The following is a 21,448-nucleotide window of genomic DNA, read 5'->3' as shown; positions in this document are numbered from 1 at the left end:
TTCTGATATGAATAAACCAACTTTTTTTTTTTTTTTATAACCCAACTTTTTAAAGAGTTTTGCCTTGGGTAGCTTAATGCTAACATAGAATACAAAACCCCATATACTGGCTAATAAATGGCATTACTGCATGTTTTCAATAAAGTACTTTTAAAAAAAATACATATACAAAAAATTGGGAGATATTGATGTGGGCTGAACGAATTAATGATTAAATTAATTCATCATTCGTTTTTATAGGGAAAGACGATTTGAGATGCTGGTGTTTTGTGTTACAAGAGAGGTCGCAAATTAATTAAACCCTTATCTCAAGGCACCACTGCAGAATGATGCAGTGCATTTGTAGCCCACTAAACTAAGGCGGATTTGAGAGGGGGAAAAGGAGCAAACTACAAGAAAAAAGAAGGAAAAAATATAGAATATTTGTCTAATATTACTTTCACATTTTCTTTGTTCTGTTGTCATATGAGCAGCGAATATTTAAATTTAACAATAACTAAAACTGTTTTAGTTATTGTTAAATCTAAATATTTAAATTAAACAATAACTAAAACTGTTTTCTTTGTGCAGCGCCTTGAGTTACATTTTTATGTATAAAAATTACGATATAAATTAAATTTGATTTGATTTGATTTTGCGTGGTCAATTCTCAAAATTCTATTCAATTATCACTCATTTGTGGGGAAGAAAGTATGTAAAATTTAAAGGGGGAGAGACAAACCTGTATATAATATTCTAAAAATGTACACGTAACAGCAATAAACGCCTGGTAATCTTTGTACTTGAGTAAATAAACTTCACAGGTCACTATTATCAGAAAATATTCAGTAGTCAAGCTGATGATTACATTTTTGCCTCATATTGCATATTGTCACTCTATCTAAAATGATACTTACTGTTAATAAAACAAATGGCAAACTATCCTTTGTGTTAAACCCCAGTTAAATAACACTAAGCAATGGCGCCACCTCCTGGTTTCAAACATCAACACACTACTATAGAAATCTGTTAATTGGCACCCACTCCCAGAAAAGAAAAGAAAAACCTCCCTGCAGTAGGTCACTAGTTCGTGTATGTGATGTCATTTTCACGTCAGAAGTCCGCATTAGCATTTCGAGATGGAGGTGAAGGATGACCTAAAAGATAAATAAAGCTGGCACTGACTTGTTTTCCCACATGGACTCATTGACTGTTACCATGGCAGCCATGTCCTGCTTAACAACATCTCTTTTCCAGGCAGGTCTCTCAATTATGTCTTTAAGTGTCGGCCTTTGTGGAGCTGAATTCTCTGGAATGGAACATTTTGTTCAAACAAAATAGTACACTTAAGGCCTGCTTTAGTTTAACACTACATTAGCCAAATTTGCTGGGTAAAGCAGGCAGGATCATTTTAGGTTGATGAAGTCCATCCATTCATTCTATTAGTTTAAGCCCAATTTGGTTAGTGCAATAGCATAACGTTAGCTAAATGATATTAATCCGATCAAGATGTCTAATTGATGTTACAGTAGTGTGGTGAAGGTTAACTAGAAGTTAGATTTGGCATATAATTAGCCTAAATAAGCTAATCAGAAAAGGTTAGCTGGATAACTGCAGCCTTGTTAAATGAGCCTAATTTGATTTACCAGATAAAGTTAGCATGATAGAGTAGGCAGACTGTATAAAGTTAAGCTTTGCCTTATGTTAGTTAGCTAGATACATTTAGCTGATAACATCAGCCTCAGCCTGGTTTGGTTAGCCAAGCAAAGTTGGGTGGCAAACTTTTAGCCTGTGTTGGCCAGGAAAAGTTAGCAAGCTACATAATTTAGCTGCGTGGCATCACCATACATCAATATGACTTTCAGCCGTAGCCGGATGAAGTTAGCTAGAGCTTGTTAACTGTCAACCTGGAATATAAATTTGACAAGAAAGTGGAAGGCCAAATCCAATCGACCTGACCTGTTTACAAAAACCCTCAAGAGCAGAATATAAATGAATGGTGCTGTATAAACACATTTAATGGAGTCCTAATGGAGTACTGCTGCTATTTAACTTTCTCACAACAATGGTGATATTTCTGGCCTATAAACAAGTCACATAGAAATCCATCAATGGTGAATGAAGTTCTTACTTGTGCATATTCTGTGCAGGAAGAAGCTGAGTGAAACTGACCACACACCAAAAAAAAAAAAAACGCAGTTATGCAGCATGCTGGGCTGTGGTGTTCATCTTGTTCCAGAGGCTCCTCCCCACTCGTCTGGAAGCTGTTGACTTTTTGTCCAGATGTGGGCCTCATCTCTTTATAATGAGCCACACTAGAACACGGGGGAGAATAGAAACAACACAAGCTCGACCACATAGTAAGCATGCACACACTGTAAATATGAAAATGATATAATAAAGATTTGATTCGGATTGGGAAATGAAGTGCTTGACATTTCAGTTACGTGGTGTCTCAGTCTGTACACTAGGGGGCACTATGTAAAATGAGAACATGGCAATAGATAAGAGATGAAGAAGAGTGTCAGTACAGTGCTGTATATATTTATTTGAAGTTTTTTTTAGCTATATTAGAGTGCAAACTATTAGAAACAGCCTTCAACAACAATAACAAAAAATATATCTTTGACAAAACATCATTTTTTTGCAGCGCTTGCACTGAAATTGACATTTCCACTACATTATGTTTACTATCCACTGTAATATATTTGAGTATTTGCACATCCAATGACATGTTATCCCCAGAACCCAAACAAATGTGCAAGACCTTTCCTTGGAGTGACATTTTGGGCCAGGATTACTTTCCTCGAATGCTTCCCTGTCTGCCATTTGGCAACATTTGAAAAGGTTGTGCAGGTGTCTTTGACTTGGTGACGGTCCAGACCACTCACATGTGTGCTCGCACAAAGACAACACAGGGGCCCGCTAATGAAACATAGCAAACATCTTTGACTTGGAGGCGACTGGGCAGCGAGGGGAGAGGGGAAGGTGCAGGGTGGGAAGGCTTGCCTTGACTTGGCCCAGCTTATACCCCCGCTGTGTCTTTTGTATGTGCAAGTGGACCAAACACACACACACACACAAAAAGTTTCATGATGAATCTACTGTCACTTAGGAATTTTGCTTCTTTCTCTAAATTAAAAAAAAACACACACACACACACACAGACAGTGGATGGGGCTCGAAGCGGATCACAGTTGACCTCACTAAAATCTTATTAGCTGAGCACAAGCTGGCGAGGGGCTTCTCTTTGCAGATGATCTGATGCTTTATAAATCACAGCCACTGTTAAAGTCGTGAAGGATGATGTAATGGCTCCTTCTTGATACATTATAGACCAGAGGACCTCAAACATGGCCGACTCCAGACGCCTTTTTCAACAATCCCAGGCCAATTATTACATTATTTTTGAATAATAATATTCCCTTTTTTTCTTTAAAAATAAAAAAATAAGACTTTAATGACTATTATTTACAGAACTGTGGAACTGCCACTGCGGAGTAAACTGGATGACATTCAAGATTTTCCTGTTCAAACGTATTGTTAAAGTCACAGGCTAAATGCTAAAAACATTTTAAAAAATATTTTTAAAAATCCCATAATGCCACAGGGATAAAAATGCTACGTTTTTAGCATTTGGCCTACATTTTATCAATACGTCCGAACGACTTTATCAATACACTCAAACAACTTTGGCAATACCCAAAGCTGGGCAAAATCGGTGCTACATCAGCCAGCCGGTCATTGAAGGATGCCCACCTTTTGGCGAGCGCTTCCACAATTTCGGCGAGTGCTTATGACACGAATCCTCGTAAAAATACTGAGCACCGACCGAGGCAGTTTACATTCTTCGCCAGACGTTGGTCCAGTTTGAATGATTTTTCACATTACAAACTCTTGGAGAACATTTAGAGAACGTTTGTGAACCTTGAATGAACCCTGACACTTTTTTTTGGTCTAATAATCTAATAATTTAATCTCTTCTTGTAATACTGCAGTTTTTCCAGCTAAAAGTTGAAGCGTCACAAGAAATAAGTCAGATTTCTTTGTAATTAAAAAAAAAAAAGGTCACAGAAATTTCACAAGATTTCCCAATTTTTTTCCTGTAAAATATGCCAGTTTTCTCGAAAATTGCTTTTGTCTTTAAAAATAAATTAGTTCATGGGCAGACATTAATATTTGTTTTAGGGGGGGGGGGGGCTTATGGCTTTATCCTCATAATAATATTTTTATCTAGGAAAAAAAATACTTTATTCTCAGAAGACTAGAAAAAAAATACTACAACTAAAGACTGTTTTTATATTGTTTAGTTTTTGGTTCCAACCAAAAACGACGAGAGAGAAAAAGTTGGAACGATCAAGGATGCATGTTTGTCCTTTTATGAGAAGGCGGAGTGTGCTGCTGCGTCCAAGTGGTGTTATGTAACCAAGCCGCTGCTTCACATCCTTATGAGGAGCTGCCTTTAGGTCCTCGCCACATGTGCTTAACAAAGTGACATAAAGTCCAAACCGAGGCCGACTTGTTACTTTTATTTCATATTTAACTTTAACCACGACTCTGGAGGTGACTTTTAAGATGACTTGCGTAAACGTTTAACCTCGAGATGGGCAGCGGAACGAGCCGCGGGACTAAAGTGGCACCTGCGGGACTCGGCGATTCGAAGCCGGCTAAGAAAGCCTCGTCTTCCGTCCCTTCGTCCAAACGAGACGCTTTCGACGCTTTGAGGGTCCACGCCCGCCGCCGAGCGCCCGTGGACTGCCACAGCGCCGGCCACGACTCGGAGCTCTCCGGGGACGACGACGACGCTGACGCCGAGGCGGACGGTTACGACGAGGCGGGAGCGGGGGCTCGTCGGAGGGGGAAGAAGGAGCAGACGGCGTCCAAGAAGGCGTTCACGAGGTCCAGGACGTACGGACTGTGTCACTTCAGTAGCGGGGAGGAAGATGAGCAGCAGCAGCAGCAGCAGGGGGTGTCCTCCACCTCCTCCTCCTCCGGCCCTTGTGGGGCACAGGGGCCACATGGCTCCAGGGAAGCAGACAACAACAAGAGGAGCCATCATGCCTTCGCACCTCCGCCTAAGGTAAGGACTGTCTTTTAATTAGGTACACCTGTATGGTCGAATAAATTACACATCATTTCACCAAGAGGATTATTATTAACTTTATTAGGTTTGGATTACAATAAATATAAGAATGTTTCGGAAGAAGTCATGCTATTTCTGCTAATGTGGTTATGGCATAACATTTACTTAAAACAATGTATTCATTTGTTAGTATTATGTTGTCACACAATACATCAGTGTTACATTTTGTTTTTAAATTGTGTGTATTATCAACTCATTCACTGCCATTGACGGCTACAGACGTCAAAAATTCATTTGAACTATTTCTATTAGTTTAACATTTTTTTCCACTTTTGCTAACAAGAGTATGAAAACCTAGGGGGGGGGGGATTATTGTACATTTACAACAGATATAAAATTTGTGATTAACCGTGAGTAAACTTTTGAAGTAATGCAGTTAATTACCATAACAATTTTAAATCACCTGATACGATTTTAAAAAAAGAAAAGATTATTAAAAATTAGGGACTTCAGGCGATTACAATTTTTTATCGTAATTAATCGGATGACTTCACTAGTTAACTCACTATTAATCACAAAATGTATATCTGTTCTAAATGTACAATTTAAAAAAAATCTAGGTTTTCATACTCTTGTTAACAAAAGTGGAAAAAATGTTAAACCAATAGAAATAGTTCAAATGAATTTTTGACGTCTATAGCCGTCATTGGCAGTGAATGAGTTAAACATATTATCTTTTTAATTAACAAAACTGTCTGTGTTTCCTGGTCAGTGTTCTCCTCAGGCCTTCTTGACAACAGGACCAATTGAAGATGTCGCCTTATCCCAAACACAGACGTAAGTTGAATATACCTACATACATCTTCCACATCAGCCCTCCCGCAGTTTCTCCTCTTCTCCGCTCCACGTGGATAAATCCGCTTCATTTTGCTCACAAGTTCCTAACTTTGTTTAGCCACTCTTTCTCAAACAAGTCTGCACATGTGCAGTAAAATGATGGAATAGTCCGCTGCATGAGAAGGGAGGTTAGGTAGGATGCGAAACGATCATGATAGATGAAGCATTTTTAAGTGTCCATTGAGCATCATTATCTTATTATAAAAAAAATCTCTTATCTTATGTTTTATAAAACAACCTAACAGAGACAGGCGCGGCATTTGTCACACAGTCACTCTTTTACTCCAGAGACACTTTTTTTCCTTTTCACAAAAAAAGCGCTACTTGTGACAAATGATGGTCTTTTATTTGTCCTCTCTAATCAGCGCTTTTGGCCAGAGCACGCCTCCCCTCACCACACCAGTCATCCTGTACGACGGCTCCGAAGAAGAACTGATGGACACTATTGAGAGAGAATTTAGTTGACCACCCGCCTCTACTTCATGCTAAGTTCATTGTGTTTGTTTGTTTTTTTGCACAGGCACACTTGTAGCCAACTTGTATTGGACTGGTTCTCCTGACTATAGTGTGCTTTTGGAATCTGCAGTGCTCATGTGTAACCTTTTCTGTTGATAATCAGACATTTGGCCAGTAGCAGTTGAGGCACATGTTGCAGCGTGTACGTACTCTAAGTGCAGTGCGAGGGCCAAGCAGCTAAAAGGAAGGCGTGTGCTGCTGGCCATGTTTATTTAAGGTTTCCGTCCTGACCACAGCTAAAGCAGTACTTCTCCACCCTTACAAGAAAGGAATGTGTGCCAAAAAATGGCTCATTATTGGAGCCAGTTGCTTTTCTGTTTAGGTTTTAACCATTGGGCTATGCTGACCCCTAGTGGTGAAACACAAGCTTAAAATCAAGTGAGGCTCAACCAATGACTGTAGTAAAGTGTTGTCATATTGAGAGAATAGGGCATGGACATTAAGAAAAATTTTGTAATATTATGTGAAAAGGGTTTATATAATAAGAATAAAGTTGTATTTTTGTATAATAAAAATTCTCATACCACTTTGAAAAAAAATCTTATTTTTGAGAACATTAAATACATGGAAAATATTATGCAAATTAAATAAACTTTTATGTCATGTTACCATATTTTAAGTTGCAGTATTAAACATAATGTTCTTAATTTATTTTTGTATTAAGTATGAATACTTGTTTCATAGACAACAGCCAAATTTAACTTTTCCCTCTTATTTTTGTCAAGTGGCACTTTTTCCTCATAATTGAGCGCTATATTTACCTTGTTAATGACCGGTGAGTTTCCACCAAACATGTCAAGTGTGACTTGAAACATTTTTGACAAGTGCAATTTAATCATCATGATGACAGCAGGTGGACAGCACAAGACCATTACATTTGCATAATAAAAAATATATATAATTCCTTTAATAAACTAAGATGAATTTGTTCTCCCACTCCTACATTCAAGGTTTGATGTGAAAAATAAATGACAGTACTGTATGACAATAAAAATGACAATAATGACAATGAGACTCAATTGTTTCCCACACCATGTTAATACTTGGGCGGGCCACCCAAGTAAATTGGCCACCACCCAAGAAGTCTCCAAGAAAATGTATTAAAAATATATTTAAAAAGAAAAAAAAACATGTCGCGACAGGATATACCGCATGTAACGTTAGTTCGCCGTCGCTCAGAATAGAGGTGACGTAGTAACAAGACTGAGACCCACCTCCCATCCCCACCGCCGGAGTCCGCCCTCCAAAGCAGATTTCAAATCTGTGGGAAACACTGAAACTGCATTGTTGTTGGCATTCAGAGAACTTGCGTGTGTTGTTTCTTTGAAGGCCTGTAGAAAGACATCCTCCTCTTCACTGCTGCGCACAGAATAGGAGGAAGAAGTGGAAGCTGCTTTTGGAGCACGTCGTACTCGTTTGCGTTCTCTGCGATGTAGTCCTCGCAGATTCTGTATGAGGCATATATAAAGGTCATTTTTAATGTTCATCTAAGGAACAAAACAAAAGGTAATAAACGGAGAATATCCGCCATTTGTGGGGAATATTTACTGAGTCCTGCCGCCCCCAAAAAAGTTGGAAAGAAATTAACTGAAATATTTGCGTGTTTGACTGTATTGACAGTTGAAAATGTGGCCAAAAAAATAAAAAATCAACCAAGCAGTGGCTCATAACTTGAAAAACTCAATCAGTTGGGGCATTTGTAAGTGAATGTAATTCATAAAAAGAGTTTACCTGAAGAGTGGATATGGCGCCATCTGGAAGACGAGTGCATCATTGCAGTGACCCTGTACATAGTAACAATGGCTTTGTTTTACTAACCAACATGTTTGTTTTTTTTTGCCAAGAAGAGACAATTGATAAGGCAAGACCTCCTTCAAAGCAAATCCTGAACAGGTTAGTCTGCATTTTTGTGATGCAAGATAATCACATAGCTTTCAAAATGTACAGGTTTCTTGCTCTCATTTCTGAATGTTTGTAGGCGATATGCTGAAAACTAACAGGTTCCCAAGACGACAAACACATATGCTGAGATAAATGTCATTTCAAAAATGATAAAATAATGGCCAACGTGGTGTTCATTTACACAACTGTAGACCAGGGATTTATTTGGACAAATGCATTTTCAAAATAATAATAATAGGAACAATAATAATAAAAGTACAGACGCTCCCCTACTTACGAACATTCGAGTTACGAACAACGGTGCATACGAACATGTCTGCGTGTACAGTATGTCGAAAAATGTTCGGAAAGAGATGCTGTAAGTTAGATTTTGTATGCGCGCCTTTTTCCGAGTAGTGCTTCTTTCCGCCGCTAATACCGACGCTTGGCGCTGTGAGAGCTCACCCAGCATTGGAGGCTCAGCAACGTGTCGAGGAGGAGGAAGAAGAAGAAGAAACGCCTGTCGCTCATAGATAAAGCCATCGCACTCTTCGAGCAGCAAGACCCAAATATTGAACGTTGCACAAAGGTTGCAAATCAATTGAATGATGCCATACAGTGCTACCGCATCATTTATGATGAAAAAAGAAGAAAACTGTGCAATCGTCGTTAGATCGCTTCTTTCGGCCAGTTTATAGTAAATCCTCCAAGGAAGATACTCATCAACCCTCATCTTCTTCTCCTCGACCCTCAACTTCTTCCTACATTGAAGTTACGGAGGAGGAAGTAACTTTTGAAGCCCATTCCAGCGACGACGAAGAACCTCTCATGATATAAAATCCTCCTCTTCCTCCTCCTCCATCATCTCCTTAAGCATCGAGTACATCTTCCAAAAGTAAGTTAAACTTCATTTTATTTATGTTATTACGTACATGTACATACTGTGTGTGTCTCTCGCTCTCTCTCTCTAACATACGTAGTACAGTACTGTACGTATTCTCTTTAAACATAAATTATAATACAAAATATAGCACTGAAGCAACTTACGAACAAATTCACCTTACGAACGATCGCTCGGAACGTAACTCGTTCGTAAGTAGGGGAGCGCCTGTAATAAGAATTAATGGCAACTGCAAGTAGTTTTTTTTAAATTATTATTATTGCGAAATAATCAGAGGCAGGCGATTAGTTAGTTAGTTAGTATGCAGAAATACATTAACCGTCAAATATGTTCTTGTTGTTGGTACTCACAGTGTCAACGAGGAGGATGTAATCGCAGCTGCCTCCAAACACGATGACATCAGAGTCCTTGCCTGGACAAGCCGTGTGCCACAACCTTAAAGCACACAACACAAATACAGATGAATCTTTGCAAACACAACATTTGTTTATTAAGTTTAAAGTGTATATCTAAACTGCTACCTTGGCTTGTTCTTAAAGGGATGCTCCACTTCTCGCCAGGTCTTCGTCTCCACATCGAAGAGCCAGCCGTCACCTGGTAACGCAGTGGTACAAATGAATAGTCAAAATTGTAACTCCCAACAGTGTTTGACCTCAGAGTGATTCAACGTTCTTACTCATAGGTTTACAGTCCACACTGAGACCTCCAAATAGAAACAAGGTGCTGTCAGACGCCGCTGTGAGAGAATGCCATGACCTGCCCACTGGAACGCTCGACGCAGGGACTCTGGACACAATCATGTGGAGCACTGTGACTTTAAAGTGACGCCCTTCAAGGAGTGACACGTCACAGTCACTCACATTTCTGACCACGTCCACGAGTCAAGGTCTAAGCAGTGGATGTCATTCGTTCGGGTTTCCTGCATTCATGAACAAAAAATGAAGCTGCTGAACACAACTTTGGTTTACCTCCAAGGTGACAGCCGTGCTGGAAAACAGCTCTCACCTTCACTCTCCCGCCACAAATGTAGCCCCGATTTCCGAGCATGGCGCAGGCCTGGGCCGCTCGGGGGGCCGGGGCCTGGCCGTGCGTTTTAGGTCGACTCCAACTGGATTGCGTGGGGTCAAATATGTGAACTTCATTGTTCCATCCCCACATGATGTCCTCAAGACAAAAGACACTTATTTATTACCAGAAATGTCTGACAAAAAAAACGAGAATAATAAAGTACATGATAAAATATGAATGAAAATGTTTTCTTATACAGGGATGTGATTTGACCAAAGTGAAATTATCTGAAAATTTAGCTGGGGGTCTGGGGGCCGCTGGCACCCAGCTAGGTCCAGGGAGCTCATGGGTTTTCCGTGTTTTTAAGTACTTTCAATGCACTCACATGACAAAGAAATAGACAAAACAACAGCATAAATTTTCAATGTATATTGAACTATCCCATATAAAATGGCAGTTTTAGTCAACTCAAAATCAGTCACATTCAAAAACATTGGACTGCCTTTGCTTTTAAAAACTATCACTGAGAATATCATCATATCTAACTAATGTGATTACTAAGTTAACACATAAATAATGTTGAAGAGTTCAAATTTCATGAACAAATAATTGTATCATGACCAAATGAAAAGTAACTCATATTAGAGCATACCACAAATGTCTTTGTTATAGCAGAAGATGTTATCTGTCGGAGTCATGTGCATACACAATGAACTACTAAAAAAAATAAATAAATAAAAAAATCGATTTTTTTTTTTTTGGGGGGGAGATAAAAAAAAGCGGAATTCCGCGAATTAGCGGAAAAATCACATCCCTGCTTATATGTCACGTCAGAGCCAAGAAAATGATAGCGTGTACTCATCAACGATGTCATACCCGATGAATGCGGTAATTTCTTTGATGTAGTGTGAAACATGAACCATGTTGTGTTACGGTCTTGAAACTACCTCCGCTAAATCATCTACAATGAAGCTGCTGTTTCTTCTGTCAAACTCTGCCACAAATTTGTGACCATATCCTCCGAAGTAGATGATCCTAAAGTACATAAAGTTGTGTTTTAATGCAGGATGGAAGCAAACGTTTCAATATTTAATGCAAACAAGTCATGCATCTTTACTGAGCTTACCGTCCTTTGTAAACCCAGCAGGACAGTTTGTCTCGAGGCGATGGCGCAGAACCGACGCGGTGCTCCACTTTGGTCCATGCGTAATGGCCGCTGGCGCCTGTCAGCTTGACACGATAGATCTGATGCAAATTGACACAATGATTTTATTGGCTTCATCTTTATGGTCCTTTTTATGAATTATGGCCAAAAAGTTTAACCTTGGTTTCATTGGACCACAATGTGTGGGGGGAGATATTGTTATGCTCCGATATAAGAGCACAACAATTTCAGGTTTCTGCGAGATAGCCAAAAAATGTCAGAAAAGGCCTTCTAGAACGGCTGAACTTTATTTGAAGTTTATCAGACTATTTTAAATGAACATGTGCTGACTCCAATTTAACATGAGTTTGAATGTGACTGATTCATTCTGAACACAGTCACGTCCCAATTATAAGAGGGTGTGCATACTTGTGCAATCACATTGTTTCAGTTGTTTATTTTTACTTCCCCTCTCCCCCAATTTTTTTTTTTTATTGATTTGAGCTGTTTATAGTTGACATTGTCATTGCAAAATGTTTTCAAATGATTTATCTTGGTTATATATGTATGTATGTATGTATATATATATATATATATATATATATATATATATATATATATATATATATATATATAAAAATCACAAAAACCTTTTGCACAGAGGTGTGTAGACTTTTTATACCCACTGTGACATCTACTTTGTATCGTAAATCTCACCTGATTGGTCTGACCATTGTCATCACAACCTCCAAAGATGTACATGTGACCATTTAGGGAACAGCTGCAGGTCCCTGACATGGAGGGCGGGACTTCCCCTGTCATGTGGAACACCTGCCTTTGAGAAGAGAAAATATTTGAAAACTACAACTTAGAAGTCAACTAATTTGTTTTTTACTATACAGATGTAATATTCTTACCATGCGCCTTGTATGAGGTCATACACCCAGAATTCATCATTGGGTAGGAACACTTCATCATCAGCAACAGACTGTGGAGAACAGCATGACTTAGTGACAGAATGTGAGCATGCATTCATATAAAACTACAGAAAAGGGGAAAAAAAATGTGATGAGAGTGAATGTGTCATTTTATTTTCAGTATTTAACGGTTTGCAGTTATTTTGATAACAATGAGTTCACACCCTAACTACTTTTAGCCTCTCTGAAATGATCCTGGTTGGGATAATTTCCCTCCCACATTATCTAAAAAGAAAAAAAAAACACTAAATATTTACATTCATATTATTTATGAGGAAATTAATGCAAGTTAAAGCTGGGTGCAGAATGTTTTAATTTTATCTTTTTAGGGGGGGGGGGGCATCAGTAGAAATAAAGCAAATCCCAGAAAGGAAACGAAACAAATAATTAAGTTGATTGTCAATTGCTTTTCTTCTATTAATGAAAGGGAAAAATTTAATGGGTGTCAATTATACGTGGATTTTCACTATTCTCGGGCCGGCACTGCCCCTATCCCCCGCGAATCTCTAGAGGGGTTCCACTGTATAGTTTTAAGTTGTAATATCACTATTCACCACTAGATGGCAGAATTTGATTATTTGTACTCGCACCAGGTCTTATACGGCCCTATTACAATGTGTTTAGACCTTTTTTTCTGTGCAGATTTGGAACGACATGCAGGACAAACATAGTACCTCTATAATATTAACGTTTTGTTTTATAAATATATATGTTATTTTTTTTTTTTTTTTATACATAAAATGAGTTATTGTACTTAATGTTGCTTTGCTGTTCAGCAGTTTTGAACCATCCTTCAATTGTAATTTTTATGCAAGACAGCTGTTAGGGGGGGATCACAATATGTTCTTATTTTCTCGTTTGTCCCAACCCCTTTGATGTTGGATAGTGTTGTTTTTCTATATGTAGTACAAATTATATATTTTAACAGCACATATTTTGTCCATATTTAAAATGGCATTTTTCCGGCTATACATCTGTTTAGGAAGTGCGTGGTCCTATGTGGCCCCCCCAGAAGTACTGATGAAAAATTGTGGCCCGCTCCATCATTGAAGTCCCCCATCCCTATTAGATTGTGTAGGTGTGCCTAATGAAATTGAATGTAGCTCTCCGATGAAATAGCAATAAATCTGAAGAAAGTGTTTCTGGGAACGTGTAAGTGTAGTTACCATGTAGCCTCCCCACACATAGAGCAGGTCGCCCTCCACCACTGCCGTGTGTCCGCTGCGTTCTCGGGCCACCAGCTCCGAGCAGCTCTCGAACGTCGACTCCATGACAACCAGAAGTCTAAAAATAAACAGCAACCAGGAGTTATTCATATAAGGGGGAAAAAGCCGTCTGCTCGCACAGCCGAACTAGTCAAACAAATCCACCTCCATCTTGTCTTGTCAAGTTCTTCTCTGTGTGGACAAGCCAAAATAACTAACTAACATCGTAAAAGAGGTGTACTTTTTACGACGGAATAACACCAGTTACATTAAGCAACTTTTAACAATAAAATCATTTAAGCAAAGCTAATCAATTTACCGTGTATTCTCGTGTTATTGAAACCGGAATATCTTGAAGACGTAACATGACATCGAATGCTAGTGTATGTCACTGTCACATCAACTGCATGCAGTCAGCTTCAAAACACTACGTCATATCCGGTGTTTTCACTTTCAAAATAAGACATCTCCGGCGCGCTTCTTTTCAAAATAAGATATTGCGTACATACGCGAAATACCGGACAGTAGGAGAATAATTCCTACGATGTGGGATGTAATGTAATGTAATGCAAAACAGGGGAAGGGCGCGTTTTGATAGAAAGCCATGTCGTTTTTTTAAAACTTATTTTTAAAGGCAGACTAAACAGAAAAGTATGTCCTATGTATAGTCGTTTTTTTTTGTGACACATTCAGTTTTGCATGCATCTGCAGGCAAGCCAGTCTCTAGTTATCTTTTGCAATCAAACAAACCTTCCTTCCAAAAATGCATTATACCAGACACCGACTGCAGCTCTGAAGACAGTATAGATCCACTTTGATAGGGATGATAAACGCAGATTTTCGACATCAGTTAGGCTCCTCACGATGGTTGTGTGTGTGATGTGGACAGTGATTTTAGAATGCTGTATTTGGACTATACAATTTTTGTGGTGCAATGCAATATGTAGCCTAAAGTATGTGTGTGAGTCACAAATCAAAGTTGAATGAATACTGTAGATATGACGTTTGTTAAATTAAGAAGGAGAAAAGTGTGTGTCACTGTGTTGTAACCGAGACGCAGATTAAGTAAATGATCTGCTCTTCAAATGTGAGCGCTCATCGTTTGAGATTACAACGCTTTCCCTTATTGCAGTATAATTAATTGTTCTGTGCGATGAAATTGGTTCAGAGCTGCTGTTAGAGGCAAAACCCAATAACTGGTCAAATAAAAGAGTTTAACTTGGCCTTTATAAAAATACATATCATATATCAAGATAACGTGTGGGCCCACAGGCCCACTGTGTGTATTTTACAAAAGAATCACTTTTGGGTAACTATAAGTTGACATATATAGTGGTTGGCTGTTAACGTGTCACGATGTTGAGGCAGATGGAAGCACAAAGAAAAGGTGCTACTGGAACAGCAAGGTGATAGAGGGAGAGACATAAACTGGAGCATCTGCCCCCTCCAACACCTCTCCTCACTCGTGGTTGTTGCTGAGCAACCAGCATCGTGATCAAAAGGGCGAAAGATACAGTAGTAAGAAGACCAGTGCAAACACTGGTCTTAAAAACAAGAGGGAAAAGTATAAAATGAGGAATATATTGTTTAATTTAAGCAAGATGTTCTGCCACTAGAACAGGAAAATGGCTATACAATGAATGAACCTAAAAGGAAAAAGACCATTGTCTTAAAGTGTATTTACATACTGTACCTTTTTTTAATTATAGCAGGCCTATGGTATTTCTTATTTTAGGCTAAACCTATAACTAACAATTTAGAATGTCAATAACCAGCCATACTTTCATAAGATTTTTTTCAAAAGCTAAATCTAGATTTTTAAATATTTCCATTTTTGTGTATTTTGAGTCAATTTAGGAAAAGTAACCAAATTTGGGGGTTAAAGAATGACATTTCTGTTTTTTTTTAAAATTATTATTATTATTATACAATGCCATTTAATAATAATAATATGTATACATATATTGCCTAACATATAAACGTACTTAAGCGAGTCTATAAAAACAAGCATCATTTTTAATTTCTTTTTCAATATAAAACCTTAACCTACTTTTTGAGGGGGAAAAAATAGCAAATAAAATGCTCTTACACAAAAACTGCCTGGTAAGAAAGCAGCAGCAGAGGCCGGCCAGCCTGGCCAGCCAATCAGGAGCCAGCAAGCTTAGTGAGCCCACCAGCCAATCGGCTGAGAGGAGCCTGTGCCCCAACCCCCTTTCTAGAGGAGAGAGTCTCCCATCCTTCATCACTGATGAATGGAGCCGCACGGGGGACGCATCGTTGTCGGAGGTGAACCGCAGGCGGCCATGAAGCGAAGACAGACGACCCCGCAGGATGAAGACCCCGCCGAGGACGTCCTACAGCTCCATCCTCACTCGCCTCCATCCTCCTCACCCCACTCCCCTCTATCGGCCATGCCAGCCTCGGCGTCCGCCCTCCTGGCTCTGGCCTCGCCGGCAACCCGTCGCTCCATCTCCATGGGCGACTTCCGGAGGGTGACGGGCGCCATGCTGGCCGCCTCCGAGCCGGCGTCCGCCTCCGCCACGGCGCCGTCCTCCAAGCTAGTGACGCCGAGCTCCAGCATGGAGTTCGAAGCGGCTCGCCGGCGCCTCCTGGAGGTGGAGGAGCGCCAGCGGGTCGTACGGGAGATGGAGCGGAGATTGGAGGAGCTCCGGGAGGTGTTCGTGCGCTCCGAGCAGGAGGTGGTGGTGCACGGGGAGCGGCTGGCCAGGATGTCGACCACCGCCCAGCAAAGCGAGATCTACGTGGCTGAGGGCAGCCAGCGTCTGAAGAAGGGACTCAAGTTCAAGAAGCACCGGTCCACCATCGTTTTCTCTTCCATGCTGGGACTCCGGACGTGCCTGCCTTGGCCTGTGAAGCTCAAGTAAGGCAGAAGATCATAACCCACCTTCCGCCATTTGCGTGTACATTTGCTCTTGTATCCTGAGGCTGGTCCTTGGGGTTTTTGGAGTGCCTGCACAAAAGGAGCTCAGGAGCCAATCATTCCAAGTGATGCTCTTCCTCGTTGTCATGGAAACTTTGCTGCTTTCTTTTTCGACATTGACGCCAGAACTGAGTAGAGACTGCATGGTGCTGCATAGATGAGTCACGTATGATGGGATTCACAACGGCTGAATGTACAGTGAACCCTTGTTTATCTATTTATATTTCATTTATAGGTGAAAAAAATATATAGACTATATAAAATAATTTAGTTTTGCCGCATTAAATTGTAAAAAAAAACAAAAAAAAAACAACAACCGTGACTTGGAAATGCGAATATGCGGGAGTCACTATAGTAACGATATTGAATTTACAATAAAGAAAAAGAAAAAGTAACAAAAGGTCGCTAGCTTAATGCTAACCTATAATGCCAAACGCCATAGACAGGCTAACGGAATTTAGCATAGATGGTGCTGTAAACACACAAGGAGCAGTACAACATTATAGCAGGGGTTCACTGTATTAAAAAAAAAAGGCAAACTCAACATGTTTGAAATAGGACCTAGCAACACAGAGATAAAAGATGTGCCTTGACGTCTCTGTGATTTATCAACTGGGCGGAGGAGACGCGACACAAGCGGGTGGCGACTCCACCTGTGGCCTCCAGTCTCCATGGCAACCACTGTTTGCTCTCCGCCCGTTTCCACACAGCTACACGGAATGTATCCGACCAGACGGCAGGCAACGGACGCTTCGATTGAAAACAAACGCGCTTTGGAAGTCAAAAATGGAATGTCCGCATTGTATTTTTGTCAGCCGCTTCCATAAATCATAATTTGTTATGATGTCATTTTTGGGTTTCAACTCAATCTGATGCGATTGACCTAAAAAAAAATTTTTTTTTTTTTTTTTTAGCAATGTTGTATTGCGGTTTCACATTTATGTTTTGTATGATTAGAGGACAGTACATTAGGTACACCCTCTTATTAGCTCCAATGCAAAAGCTGCATTGACACTCATATATTTGTATACATACAGGGTGTCCGTGACATCTCATGATTTAGATTATACTAACAAATCTTTAGACACCAGACTAACTGTAAAAAGACTTTGCGGTCACCCTGTATTTTTTAAACGAAGACTCCCATTTTGATCTCGTCATAAACGTTGCAGGTGTACCTAATGTTGTGGCCGGCGAGTGTGCACACGAAGCAGAGCGGATACGCCGGGGACGTCTATTCTCGGCATTCCAAGGTCAAGGCCGAGCAGGCTCAGCTTTCAGGAGAATTCTATGCGGGGCTGCGTGAGTGCACGAGCGGGAAACTGGACATTATTACAAGAGCATCAATAATTTAGTAGCGACGCTCCCTGCTCAAATATAGGTTCGAGTTGAACATGTATGGTGAAAGCGTACTCTTATGTGCAAGTGAAATTTGATGTGATGACTTATTAGGTGGGTGTTTTCACACATGCCTTCCAATTAACTCAAGAATGACCAGTCAGCATTTTACGTGCATATGTAAACACTCAAACTGACCAAATTGGATCCGGGAAAAAGGATCTGTCCCGCTTTCAAAAGAACTCTTTTAGTTTGGTTTGCCTCAAGTCCTCACAGCGGAATTCTGTGGAGACAGTCCCCAAAAGGGCTCTGACCACTTTTGAAGTGAACCAAAGTGGACTCAATTTGGTTTGCTTGAAATTCGGAGGGCAATTCGCCCAACCCAAAAGTGGTCTGGGTTTACTCATGGCCCATCGGAACTGAAGTGGAGTTGTTATGAGTCAGCATTTGTTGGGCCCAATCTGATTCAGACCACTTAAGAAACCAACCAAATCAATCTGGTTCAAGTCGTCAGAGTGGTTTACATAAGTGGGCAACGTGAACAGATTCACTTCACTTTATATTGACATCATATGTGAACTGGACAAGAAAGACAAGTGGTTCCGCCTTCATTTTTTTTTTTTTTTTTTAAATCTGACTGCAAATAGAACTGAGTCGTGTGAAACAGACTCAACCACTTTAAAGAAACCCAAATCGGTTTGAATCCACTTTAAACCCAAGATGAGTGCAATGTGAACTCAAAGCTGTTCAGATTCACTTAAATTCTTATTGCCACCATACCGGAAACGGACCAGAAAGAAAACTTTGAATGTGTACACAAATAGACTTAACTTTACTGTTGATTCACTTTCACACCTAACAGATTGCTTAATATTAAAGGCACTTTATAGTGTAAACAACTAAAAATGTACATAATCCAAGATTCTAGGTTGATTTTTTTCCGCATTAATTCCTCAAAGGGCTCGAAAGATTGCGATTGCGAGAACATGGTCAAGCAGGGCGGAGACGAGCGGTTCTCCTCTTTCACATGAATGACAGCCATAATGACCTTATGATTGACTAACTCTCTATTAGCATTCCACTCTGCCAAGGGAGCGCCTGCTTACCATCTCTGTGCTACCAAACAATAAGCAGTTATTATTATTGATAGCGAAGAGCTAACGCAGATTAGGCCTTATATATGTATTAAGGGTCCTGTATGTACAGTCTATAGAAATAGCGTTATACATCTGGCCTTATGCAATGTCTGTGCATTGGCAACGATAGCTACTGACAAAGTTAGCACGACCACATCCAACAATACTGTTTGCTTCCTCTAGTTTTAGGAATATGTTTCCCAAAGAGCTCCAGAATGAATGTACTGTACTCTTTAATATTTCAGTTTTTTTTTTCTTAAATTAGTAAAGACAGCATATGATTTGGAATTCAGTGTTTTTTTTTAATCTCTGGTTGGAAAGATGTGATCATATGGGATAAAGATAATACATATTTGTTTTGACTGACTAGGGCTGAATAATTTTGAAAAATAATCTATTTGTGATTGCGATTTAATATGGGATTTTTTTTCAAGGTCCTCTTCCTATGTATTTTTTTTTTTTAACAATTTTTTTAATACATAAATGTTTTGGTCTTATTGGTTATGCGTACACTAAAATAAAGGCAAATGAACCATTAACTCTTTGACTGCCAAAAACGTTATATAATGTTTAGTAAAATCCTATGGAGGAGTGCCAAAGACGTTAAAAGACGTTTTTTTTCAAAACAGAGGTGAAACTAACCATTTTCTATTGTTGACTACTGAAAAACGGAATAAGGTAGAAACAAACTTTTTTTTCTGATGAAAGATGAGAGTCCAATCTTTCATTTGGTAGTATGTGTGTTTCCATAGTCCAAACACATAACTTTCTGTGGACCTTGAAAGATCAGTCAAAAATGCTTAAATCGGCTGGCACCCACGTCATCCCTTTTATGAAAACGTCTGGCAGTCAAAGAGTTAATTAATATAAAAGACAGTTATTTATTCATATTAGTTGAATTGCAGTTTTAAGTTAATAAGCGCTTTGACTTGCAGTCTTTTTTAGCATTCAACTTCATAAAATTATACAAAAAAATAAATAGTAAGTCAATATGTCAGATTTTAGCATCTTTTGTTTCATAATTTTTTTTAAACTTATCTAGACTCTCTTTATATATACAGTACATATATGGAAAATAAAGCCTATGGAAGGACCTAAATGAAGCTTAGTTTGTTTTGCAAAATGAAAATTGAAAAAAATAAAAATTCTTCAGCCCTACTCCTGAAAGATTTTGGACATAGAAAGGTATTTATTTTTATTTTTGAATGTTCTGTATTCATATTTTTGTATTGCTATGTGATCATGTTTTGGTTTAATATGCACCAATTTCCTTTTTCACAACTTGCTGTAAATGACTGAATGTTCTGCTATCTCAACTGATTGTACATTTGTCTGAGTTCATTTCGAAATTTACAGCCTTAATGCCACGCTTTCCTAAAGGAATCTCTTTAAAAAAAAAAAAAAAAAAGAAGCTTTCTACTGCACAGTGCAAAGAATGTTCCATTTTCTGCTGACTTTTGTTTCACATTGAAAGTCGAATACTCTTTGACTATTTGGGCTCAGCGCTGCAACGTGCAAGACTAAAAGGATACGTCGTTAGGATTAAACTGGCTTAATGATTAAAAATGTTACATAAGATTCCAAGCTGTTTTTCTGTGAATTCCTAATTGTTTGGATTTGCTCTTGATGCTACATGTTTTTTTTTTTTTTTAAGCATCGCTTTGCATTTGATCCGCGGGGTTGTTCTAGATGCTCTTTAGGGTTAGATAACAGTGCATTTTAATGGGAAATAACTGGAATTGCATCCCACTTCCAATTTAGCACTCATTATTTGTAAGACAGGATTTATGGAGTTACATTAATCTGAATGTTTTCGCTGTTGCTCACTTGATGGGAGCATTAAGGGCACACTTAAGAGAACATTCCCTTTTCCATTTTAATTTTACACATCACAGATGGCTTTTAACTCTTTGACTGCCAGACGTTTTCAGAAAGGGGATGCCGTGGGTGCCAGCCGATTTTAAGCATTTTGACTGATCTTTCAAGGTCCATAGAAAATTATGTGTTTGGACTATGGAAACACACATACTACCAAAAAAAGATTGGACTCTCATCTTTCATCAGAAAAAAAAAGTTTGTTTCTACCTTATTCCGTTTTTCAGTAATCCAGAATAGAAAATGGTTAGTTTCACCTCTGTTTTGAAACAAACGTCTTTTAACGTCTTTGGCACTCCTCCATAGGATTTTACTAAACGTTATTTAACGTTTTTGGCAGTCAAAAGAGTTAAAGAGATACGCTAAAAACGCATTCAAGGCACACTTAAATAAACCCAGAGATGTATTCATTCTTGCTTTTGACGGATTAGCACGGCATCCAGCGGTGTGTTGCACACACATTAACGCCGTAAATCCATACAGGGCTTAGTGGGGGGTTGCGTATTGGCTATGAAGCTCTTATTTGGCCTTGTTACATAAGTGACAGGTTGGGATGTCATCGTTCTG

The 21,448-nt window shown here is 39.2% G+C and overlaps 4 protein-coding genes across 6 annotated transcripts in view; 2 read left to right on the top strand and 2 right to left on the bottom strand.

Annotated features, from left to right (window-relative positions):
- Window positions 1–2,163, bottom strand: part of LOC144045046 (uncharacterized) — a 63,869-nt gene extending 61,706 nt beyond the window's left edge. For all 3 annotated transcript variants that reach the window (XM_077559858.1, XM_077559864.1, XM_077559851.1), the window contains exon 1: window positions 2,111–2,163. In XM_077559858.1, coding sequence (XP_077415984.1) covers window positions 2,111–2,118 — 8 coding nt within the window. In that variant the 5' untranslated portion in view covers window positions 2,119–2,163. The remainder of the gene's footprint in view (window positions 1–2,110) is intronic.
- Window positions 2,164–4,345: 2,182 nt separating this feature from the next.
- Window positions 4,346–7,484, top strand: LOC144045040 (uncharacterized). The gene is made up of 3 exons (XM_077559823.1): window positions 4,346–5,059; window positions 5,835–5,899; window positions 6,325–7,484. The coding sequence occupies exons 1-3, from the start codon at window positions 4,583–4,585 to the stop codon at window positions 6,422–6,424; spliced, it is 642 nt and encodes a 213-aa protein (XP_077415949.1). The 5' UTR covers window positions 4,346–4,582; the 3' UTR covers window positions 6,425–7,484.
- LOC144045036 (kelch domain-containing protein 1-like) lies at window positions 7,287–14,177 on the bottom strand. Its single transcript, XM_077559814.1, has 13 exons — window positions 13,911–14,177; window positions 13,553–13,670; window positions 12,327–12,397; window positions 12,127–12,244; window positions 11,392–11,510; window positions 11,213–11,300; window positions 10,263–10,421; window positions 10,118–10,176; window positions 9,934–10,043; window positions 9,779–9,851; window positions 9,608–9,692; window positions 8,207–8,259; window positions 7,287–7,923 (listed from the first exon to the last, which is right to left on the bottom strand). Exons 2-13 carry the CDS (start codon window positions 13,655–13,657, stop codon window positions 7,773–7,775), a joined length of 1,191 nt encoding a protein of 396 aa, XP_077415940.1. The 5' UTR covers window positions 13,658–13,670; window positions 13,911–14,177; the 3' UTR covers window positions 7,287–7,772.
- A 1,666-nt stretch (window positions 14,178–15,843) lies between these two features.
- Window positions 15,844–20,584, top strand: LOC144045027 (uncharacterized). Its single transcript, XM_077559803.1, has one exon. The coding sequence runs from the start codon at window positions 15,844–15,846 to the stop codon at window positions 16,474–16,476; it is 633 nt and encodes a 210-aa protein (XP_077415929.1). The 3' UTR covers window positions 16,477–20,584.
- The last annotated feature ends 864 nt before the right edge of the window (window positions 20,585–21,448 follow it).

The sequence above is a fragment of the Vanacampus margaritifer genome, chromosome 1 (genome assembly GCF_051991255.1).
Source record: "Vanacampus margaritifer isolate UIUO_Vmar chromosome 1, RoL_Vmar_1.0, whole genome shotgun sequence".
Taxonomy (NCBI): Eukaryota; Metazoa; Chordata; class Actinopteri; order Syngnathiformes; family Syngnathidae; genus Vanacampus; species Vanacampus margaritifer.
The sequence above is the reverse complement of the archived record's forward strand: the minus strand, read 5'-3'. Positions and strand labels throughout refer to the sequence as shown.